General features: G+C 29.9%; 2 protein-coding genes across 2 annotated transcripts in view; one reads left to right on the forward strand and one right to left on the reverse strand.

The window, feature by feature from the left end:
• LOC145202058 (uncharacterized) overlaps nucleotides 1-10,681 on the forward strand; it is a 177,452-nt gene that overhangs the window by 125,186 nt on the left and 41,585 nt on the right. The window lies entirely within an intron of this gene.
• On the reverse strand, nucleotides 1,813-3,023 carry LOC145180569 (UPF0415 protein C7orf25 homolog). The gene has a single exon (XM_080055479.2). It carries the CDS (start codon nucleotides 3,014-3,016, stop codon nucleotides 1,844-1,846), a length of 1,173 nt encoding a protein of 390 aa, XP_079911605.2. The 5' UTR covers nucleotides 3,017-3,023; the 3' UTR covers nucleotides 1,813-1,843.

Consider the following 10,681-nt stretch of genomic DNA (forward strand, 5'->3'; position numbering starts at 1 on the left):
AAATATTACTTAGTCAATAAAATATATAAGTCAAAAGTTCAGAAATAAAAATTTTAACTTAGTAACTTTATTTTTAACTTACCCCCCACAGCTTACCCCGCTGGGTATAGGTTGAGCAGCTTGGTAAACTTTAGGGAATATTTTCTCAAACAAATCTAAAAACTTTTTTTTTTTTTTAGCAATTTTTAGCAGATAAAATTTTCTTTCTAATAGTGAAAAAATTATGTAAATCCGACGCACCTTTCAAGAGATCTATTAGATTTAGTAAAAATTGCTCAACTAGCCCCGCCCTACCCAATATATATATATATATATATATATATATATATATATATATATATATATATATATATATATATATATATATATATATATTGGGTAGGGCGGGGACTATTTTTCATCAATGCAATCCACTTCAATTCTTTTAAATTTTAGTAAAGACTGCAACGTAGTTTCTAACCATGGAGCAGTTTGCTGCGACAATGATAAAGTTTAAAGCGTGCTAATAGTAAAGGCTGCTTTTTGAAACCAACTAAAGTAATCAAATAAGATTTTACATTATCGCTATTTACATACCACAGACATTTAGCCATAAAATTAGTTACCTGTAACTTAAGTAAAAAATTTGGGGAATAATTAAATATCAGAAACTTTCATTTTTTTGTCAACACTATTAATCCTGATGTTACTTTTGATAATTGGGATACGAAACTAAGTTAGTAAATGTAATGGACATCAATTTTGAAAAAGTGAAACCCTTTCCAACTTTTATCTCGTTAAGTTTTCATGCGATTGAAAAGTTAAAGTGGTGTTTGTCGCTGTAAACAAAGAATTTATTAAACGACGCATAGTTCATTAGTGACAGCCATAATAATATTGCTTAAGTAATGATCAATGTTGTAGAAACCTGCTTTGAATCAATTTCTGGGTCTGGTGACGATATGTTTAAACTTAACAAATTTTTAACTAGTTTTTAACTGGTTTATACTAAGTTCTCGTTCCAAACATTCTCTTTTGTTAATGAAGCAGTAATTATTAGCTTTTGTGTAATATAAATGTAACGGAATTAATTCCATAAATGTATTAGTTCGCAATGCTGCATTATCATCTTTGGTGCAATGCTGGATTGGTTTATAATCTCACATTACTAGTTATTTATATTCAGAAGCAAAGAAAGCTAATTTAGTATGAACATAATTAGCATAATGATCTTTCCATGGTTAAGAAGTTTCTTAACTATGGAGAGTTCATTATGCCAAAAGTTCTGTGTTAACACAGACAGGCATTAGAATTCTGTCAAAAACGTTATGATTTTCATGATATTTTTGACAGTCATCAAATGCCTATATAAGCTAACACAGAACTTAAAGGTGTTTAAAGGTTGTGCAGACTAGTGTTAAGCTCACCACAGTTCATCATTAAGAAAAAGAAAGATAATTATAGAACAATTGCTTTTTCATCTTGTTTCAGAATTTCAATAAGATTCCTAAAGAAAAAAGTTATGCTTAAAATTAATAATCTGACAAAAAAACTATGAAATCTTAAAAAAAAAACTATGAAATCTTAAAAAAAAAACTATGAAATTTGAATAAAAATATTTAGATTTTGAGTCCATTTAAAAACTTTGAATTGAAATTTACTCAAAATCTAAATATTTTTATTCAAAAATCAGAAGTGTTAGGATTGAAATTTTAAAACTTCTGAAATCAGAATAAAAATATTTAGATTTTTGCAATTTTATTCAGAAGTGTTAAAATATTCAATTTATACAAAATTAGTAAAATGTAGTTAGATAAAAAAAATAACTCAGTATTACACATCAATATTTAATTACAAAGAAAATCTAATTGACCAAATTTTTCATAGCATACATTTGCTTTTGCTCTGTCAAGGCTCGAGAAGCATGAAAAAACGAGCTAAACTTTACACCTTGATTTGTAGCTGCCCTCACAAAAGCAGTGTTGGCAGTTGTTGTTATTGCCCTTAAGGTTTCACCAGTGCCAAAAATAATCTTTGAGCGTTTTTTTACACTGGCACTTTCTTCTAAATCCATAGCATAAGATGCTGGATTATCTTGTACAACAGTTACTCTTTTAAATAAAATTTCAGATCGCTTTTTCTCTTCTGGTCCTCCTACAGTATTAAGTATTTGTTGGAAATTATCATAAGCTGTCTGACAGCAATAAAGTTCTTTTCCAGTGATAAACTCAAGTAACTGGGGGAGAGCTGGTTCAGTTCTCTCATCTGCAGCTTGTTTAAACAAGACTTCTTCCCGGAAATTATAATTACACTCACCATTTGTTATATTTGAAGTCAGTACAATTAAACTTGTAATATCAAGATTTACTTTCATACACCTTGTAGTAAAATCCGAGAGCAGAGTTGTTATATATTCTAAATTGGATTCAGTCTCTAGCTTAAGCCATTCATTAATATTTTCAAAATCTGGGTCAGGTAAAATTTTTCCTATTGGAGTAACACCACTTCCAAGAAGACTTTCATGCACAGACTTAGTGATACCTCGTGGAAACACAAAACAAATGCTTGGAGATTCATAATGAATAGGGTTTTGTTCAGCAGCTAAAATAAATTCTTTTGATAATGCAACAGGATCTTTGTCCCCAAAGTTCCCTTCTCCTTTCCAAATCCTATGAACTGCAAGTGGTTTACGAGCAATAATTTTTATCCATTTATAACCACCTGTTACAACAGCATCAACAACTAAATCATTTATAACACCAGAATCGCTTTCATATGAAAAAGACTGCATAATAGAAACAACATCAGGTGAATTTTCTATTGCTTTCACAACAGCTCTAAGGTTTGTTATGTTGGTACTTATTAAATGATTTTCTAAGGTTTCTTTATCTTTGACATTTTTTAAGTTAACTAGCCCTTTCAACTCAGCATTAAGTTTTCTTTCAAGCTTTGATGCACCAATAACTTGATTTAATGATTTGCATCTATTTAATAAATCATCTGCCTCAGCAATCAATGATGCTAATTTTTGTTCCATAATTTTCTAAATGTATAAGCCATACATACATACATACATACATACATACATACATACATACATACATACATACATACATACATACATACATACATACATACATACATACATACATACATACATACATACATACATACATACATACATACATACATACATACATACATACATACATACATACATACATACATACATACATACATACATACATACATACATACATACATACATACATACATACATACATACATACATACATACATACATACATACATACATACATACATACATACATACATACATACATACATACATACATACATACATACATACATACATACATACATACATACATACATACATACATACATATACATAGCAAAATTTGAACAAAAATAGTGTTTTAAGAACCTATAAATATTTTTTAAAAGATTTTTCGATATAGGCAAAAAAAATTATAAAGACAGATTCAAAAAAAAATTTCAATTCGAATAAAAAAAAAAAAACGTTAAGTCGCTCTTTCAAATACGTATTTAAAATACGCGTTTTATTGCGCATACATAACATACGAAAAAATCATTGTTGATTGATGGTTAGAGCATTGGTATAATTTATTTTCCAGATTAAAAACCCTGTATTCTAAAACTCTGCATTCTAATATTTTCACTAAAAAATGTTTTAATGACTAAACCTGAAATGTTTAAGCATCCGGGGGTCGTGCACGCTATATATATATATATATATGTATATATATATATATATATATATATATATATATATATATATATATATATATATATATATATATATATATATATATATATATATATATATATATATATATATTATCCCTGATAAAAGTTTCTTTAAAAAAATAGTTTTTCCTTGTGGTTTTATATTTCATGAGCTTCTGCATGAAACTTTATGCAAAAATACTTGAAAATAAAAAATGAAAAGTCAATCAACTATATATTATAAAAAATCGAACCTTAGGCAAAATCGCAATACTCTTTGTTTGAAATTGTTATGCTTTGGGGTTGTGTTAAATGTCACTTAGTAAAAATTAATTAACTATAAGCAATCATCGACATTTGAGTAGGGATCGCTTGTCTACGGTATACTAAAAACTTAGTGTACAGTTTACCGTATTGTATACCGTAAAGTATACTGTAAAGTATAATATAAACTAAACTTTTTACTTATTAATTTTTTTTATTACTATCATTATTGATTTATTTCAGATGAGAAGAAATCCATGGAATAAACAATCTTAAATCTTAAAACGGTGAAGAGCAGCTAACTTAATTTTAAACCACATCGGGTTATGACTCCAACAATAAATTTCTTATTTAACTCATTCTTTGAGACTCAAACTCTGCAAAGTCCATTAGCAGTTGTCAACCATCTGGAAAGATGAACTGGTAGACGGATTTCACGTGAAACCAAACCTTTGGGTATTTTTCCGTTTCCAATGGCAGAGATTATTTTGTAACCATTAAACTGATCATTGGATAAATCTTTTGTTACTTGGTCTTTTAGTGTAAAGAGGATCTATAATATTAAAAGTTTTAAAGGTTGGATTCATTCCCAAAGCAGCTGCATCATTTAATATTGTACTAATACTACCGTTTCATTTGTTGTTGCTCAGAGTCAGATGTCACAGTGGAAGTTCGTTTGTATGAAGTGCACAAACCAGCCACTTTAACTATATTTCTAACTTTGTTTTCAGCCAATACATAGCTTCGCCTAACCATTCTGTTTTAAAATTACTATAAACGCTGCCTATCGTTTTTAGAGTTTAATCACTAGAGGAGATGGGGCACCTTGATCCTTTTTATGGTTTATGGTTGACTACTTGAAAACCCTTGCAGACAACAATACTATTTTCAATATTTTTAAAAGAATATTTATTTGTTTATTCAAATCAACAAGCTAATTTTTGTCCAAATAATATTTAGTAAGCTAGAACTCAACTCAAGGTGCCCCATATAGGGGCACCTTGATCTGCACTTTAGGGCACTTATCAATAAAAAGTTGGCAATAAAGCATAATTAAAAACATAGCTCTTAAAATTTCTGCCAAGAGATTCACATTTAAAGTTTAGTGAACAAGTTTTTTCATCAGAAGTTTCAAGAAATGTTTGCAAAAACTGAAAAATCAAAATCGAAAATCTAATGTCAGCATTAATTAACTAAACATGAAGAAAAACAACGTAAAACTAATTGAACGAGAAACAGTGACATAAGTTTAGTAGTTATTTACAAATACAGACGCTCAGAATAAATTGTCCAAGCGTCTGCTACGCACGGGTATCGAACCCCGACACCAAGCGTGCACCACTGCTCAAGAGCCCGATCTTTTTCTTCAAGGAGAATAGCATGGAAAACGTACGACAAAAAATTACTCTTGTTCGCAATCATCTTATTTAAATGTTTGACCTTTCGTATTGACAATATCAAGTCCAGCGGCAGCTGATACGTATTTATGTCTATCAAAAATTCAACAAAGTTAAATCGAATATTGTTATTATATCTTGATAAAATAATTTAACTTTAAATAATAATTTTATTTATCTTGCAAATGGAAATATTTTTTCTTTGTGCAATTAATGTATTTCAATAGTTATTCAAATGTAATTAAATTCAACAAATTATACATGTATCTTAATTTTAGTATGGGGCACCTTGATCCTCAGATCAACCAGCCCCGTGTAAGAGAGATCAAGGAACCCCTATAGGTATACATCATGTAATGATGGCTGTATCTCTCTGATAAATAACATTCAACGGCGAAATCATACCATAAAATATACGTCGATAAAATACCTAGTGACTGCAGTTGATTATTTACAAATATTTAACACAGTAATAAAAATATATGAATAATTCTCATGTTTATCAAATTTACTTTTTATCTTGAAAGTCAAACGTTTATTTCTTAAAATTCGTAAAATCGATTTTTTGACAAAACAACAACGAAAATAAATAGCCAGAAGTATATGCTGATAGTAACTTATAACGTCACGCAGATATGATTATAAATAGATGATGTAGCGCTAAAAGATCAAGCTGCCCCACAGATCAAAGAGCCCCCAACTCCCCTATCTCTCTTTTTTCATGAATTCAAGCTTTTCGTTAATTCTGAGCAATTATTTCAATTTTCTTTATAAAATTTTGAATCTATTTTGATGTGAAATGGACAAAATACCTCCCACCAGGTTCTTGGTATACTGTATAGTTGTTTTTTTTTTTTGGAAGAACCTTTTTTTTTTTGGAAGAACCAGCTATTTACAAAATTTTCGTATTATTAATCCTACCATAAAAAAACAAAATCAATTAAATTAACCGACATTCCTCATCAAACAACATCATCATATTGAATACCATCATATTGAAATCATCATCATATTGAAAGAGGCAACATGAATTTTTTAAGAACTTCCTTTACTTTATTATGGTCAATATCTAACCTAAAAGCATCTTCTTTAACTATCCCTGTATTATTCCAAGCTGCTGTTACAATACCAGCTGTTCCGTAATTCTGTACCATACCGCATGCTTGCGAAGGCTATATTGGTAATATACTTTTATAATTCTTTAGTCTATTTATCTGAACCTGAAATTCATTCTGCAGACAGGATAAATTATGTTTGATTTCAGCGCTTGATTATGATTTTTCATTACTACATAATTACTCTGTCTCACTATGTTGAAATTGGAGTCAATTTTCCTTATTCCTAATTTTTTGCTGCATTTCTTCGTACTTCTTTTATTTTAACTATCAGGGATCGCAGCTACGGAAAAGCCGGGGGTGTAGGCATCTTTCCCTCTAACTATTTTCACAAAGTTAATAAAAGCCATAAACAGTAAACAATTGCGTAAAAAAACAGTAAAAACAGTTTTTTAGCTCCCCAGATAAAAACCAGCGGCGCGATCAGTGACATAAAATTCATAAAATAATGTAAGTACTAGAACCTAGCATTATTTTCTTTAATTGCTGTTTCAAGACAAGAGTATAATGCAATTTAAACTCAGTAATATAAGTAGTTGATAGTAGAAGGATAGAAACAATTTTGTTAGATTTTCTCTTAGTTATCATTTCATAAATCCTTTTCCAGGACCTTTATGTTCAGAAAGCTTAGATCCGCTTTTCTTTCTTGTTCTTGATGTTATCGACTGTGCCATGATTGAATAACGAATTTGTTAATTGGCCAAAATTTTTTTAAAAGTCGTAATATCATTTGGAGATGCGTCTTTAGTGGAAATAATTGAAGATTTAGCAACTTTAATATTTTCATACTTAGTTCCTAGAGTGCAGTGATAGAAAGACCTACGATTGACAAACACTTTGAGAATTGCTTATCAGCAACATGACAGCAACATTCCACCTGCTTTAGTTTTAGTGTTGAAGTTTCAGGCATCATTAGTGGATGATTTTGTGCGCCTTTCAGCTTAGAAGTTCAACAGATCAGACAATCACAATTAGAGTTGTGTGGTACAAATAATTTCAAAGTTGTAAAGTTTTGGCACTGGTTTAGTGTTCCTATCATCAAACTTTTCAAGCTGAAAACAACATTATTAAGCATTAAGGTCAAGTAGTTGCTCCTGGCAAAGTATCTATATCTGTTACTTGGTGCAAAAAGGACCTATGTGCCAAATTAAGGAGTTTGAGTCGTTATATCTACAATGCTGTAAATAAGTTATTTTGTTAGTGTGTAAAAGGCCTATGGTCAGCTCTTGTATTTACTGAGATACAGATTCATTAAAGGTTACTTATCAATAAAAGGCTTAAGTCTTTTTACCAAATATTCTTCAAGATATATGTCCTTATTTATCGCTGGAGCACTGACTTATCGCACAAATACCTCAGAAAACACCCTTTCAGATACCGCTATCCATAAAAGTATGTGTTTCGGATATTTCTCTATACCTTTCATCTGGACACATATCCATAATACCTGTGTAGAATCCACCATTACCGTGTATTCTATCACAATAAAATGTAAAATACTTTTCATCGTTCATATTATTTGATTCATATAGATGATTTACCAGATTTTTTTTCATTACATTTAGGTTTTTTTTCCCATGTTTTATAATGAACATCTGCTGGTGACCTCCTTGCATGAAATGATTTACTACAATTGGATTTGTAACATGTGTATTTTTTACAAAGAAAGTTTTTAGGTTTTTTTTTTAAATCTCTCTTTCTTGAAAATAAAGATATATTTTAATTTGAATTTTTTAGTTAATATTTCCAAATCATTGATTCATGATTTAAATAATTATAAATAAAATTTCACATGGTTTCAAAGCGTGGCTAAAAAAAACTTAACTTTAGTCTCAATCCACCCGTTCCACCGGTTGCAACCTTTCCACCCGTTCCACCGGTTGCAACCTTTCCACCCGTTACAAGATCGAAATCTTTTAGTCAATACCGTTACATTTCTTAGTAGAAATGAAAAGGTTTGGTCAAAGTCACGTTATTTTCTCTCATTAAATGATCTGTCAAGTCAGAATGGTAAACATTATTTTTGTCACCAGAACTTTGTAATGATTTCTTTTTATGTTGGTGCACCCTCCTTAAAAATATGTATTACACACAATTAATTGAACAGTACTATTTTGGATTATTTTGGATTTCCTGTACGGCATCAATATAAATCCTGGTTTCCACATAAATGTTATTTAACGTGTGTGAGACTCCTAAAAGGTTGTCCTAAAGAAGAAATTAGACAGTCATTAGCAATAACAATGATTTGGACGGAACTAAAGGATCATGTAAGTGATTGTTTTTTTTTGTTTGACTCAAACAAAAGACATTACAACCAAGTCCAAACACACTATCCAGTCGATCAGAAAGCCGGAATTATAGCCGGAACTTGTTCTAATTTCGCATAAGATATTTATACCATTTTTTCGTATAAGGTATCTTAAGATAGTGACCCAAGTTATGAAACGTCAACTTCAAAAGAACCACACTTATTGATACAAAGTGATTTAAATAATTTAGTATACGATTTTAGTTTGTCTAAAAAACAGGCAGAGCTTTTGGGTTCTATATTAAACATCTGGACCTTATTTTCTTCTGATACGAGATTTCTTATTGTCGACATCGTGATGATGAAATAAAACCTTACTTTTCTAAAGCAGATGATTTAGTCTATTTCAATAACGTTCCTCTTGTGATGAACTAGTTAAGTATTGAATATGATCCAAGTCAATTGCGATTGTTCATAACCTTCTCAAAATATAGTTTGAAATCAGTATTGCTGCATAACAAAAACAAGCTCCATCAATGCTGGTTGCTCATGGTTCTGATATGAAAGAGATTTAAATATGAGAATTCTTTTTTAAAAAAATTAAATATAGTGAACACGCTGGAAAAATTTGTGGTAGTTTTAAAGTCACTGCACTTTTGGGTAGATTACAAATTGATTACACAAAGTTTTCCTGTTTTATTTGCAAATCGTCAGGTTAGAATTATTTTGTTCTATCTCCAATTTTAAACGTTGGGAGAAAATGAATTGTTAATTTTACTAAGCAATGATTACTTTTAAAATAAATTTTTTTTTTAAATTTTTTTCTAAATAGTTTCTTTAAATATAAATTATTTAAAGAATAAGTTATTATTTCTTAAAAAAGTAATAGTAAAATTTTAAATAATTTTTAGTTATAGAAAAAAATCAAAAACTTTCTTTCAACGTATAAAATGGGAGATAGAACAAAATAATTCTAACCTGACGAAATGAGACAGCAGAGACAGAAAAACTCACTACATAAAGAGTGTGTAGCCCAAACTTGGCGTTTAACTTTTGTATCTGAAAGAGAAATTCCCGAAATTTAGCGAGGAAGAAAAACTGAATGTTGTCCAGAATTTTTTTGGAAAGCATAAAGCGAAAAATTACAGACTTGTTAAATGAACTTATAATATCATAAAAGGCTTTGGGGTGGTCCTTAAAAATACATATGCTGGACTCTCATCTGGATATCTTTACGGAAACTTTGGTGCTGCGAGTGACGAACAAGGCGAGAGGTTCCATTAGGACATTCCCTTAATTGTAAAGCGTTATCAAGGGAAATGAATTCCAGGATTGTTAGCAGATTATTGTTGGAGACCTACCAAAAGAGAAATATTCACGAAAATCATAAGTATTTGTTGTAATAAAGCAATAATTTCTCCAAGTGTTATTTTTGTACTTTTTACGAAAATACATTTTGATGTCACAAGGAAACCTGTCTTTTTTTTTTTTCATCAACACTGTTTGGTAGCCCTAGTACATTTAAAACTTGAGATTGGTTTTCAGGTGACAAAGATAAGTTAAAATTTTATTAACCAGTGTCATTAGCGTTCTTATCGTAATTTTCGGAAATGCTACTTCATTTGTTATTGATTTTAACTCGTGAAAATCGGGTTTGGTGTTAAAAAAGCTATTTTTAAAAGATGGTAAGCAACACAACTTAGTATCAAACAGATATTCATACCTAAAATTAGATGATTGTGTCAAAATTAATTCTCGAAGCAGTAAGTTTCACCTCAATTTCTATCGGGAGTTCCAAAAGTAATGGCTTTTTGAAAAAAGCATCATCAAAAACCTCATAGGAAATGTGACAGAAAAATAAGTGCAAGAATTCAGGAAATTCGTTGTTCTTAGAAGATAAGGAG

This window comes from Hydra viridissima, unplaced genomic scaffold (genome assembly GCF_058129835.1).
Source record: "Hydra viridissima isolate aposymbiotic clone 2 unplaced genomic scaffold, HvirCarnegie_v1 scaffold_3, whole genome shotgun sequence".
NCBI lineage: Eukaryota > Metazoa > Cnidaria > Hydrozoa > Anthoathecata > Hydridae > Hydra > Hydra viridissima.

Excerpts from the sequence above, each read along its gene's own strand:
- LOC145180569 (XM_080055479.2), bottom strand. The coding sequence starts at position 3,016 with ATGGAACAAAAATTAGCATCATTGATTGCTGAGGCAGATGATTTATTA.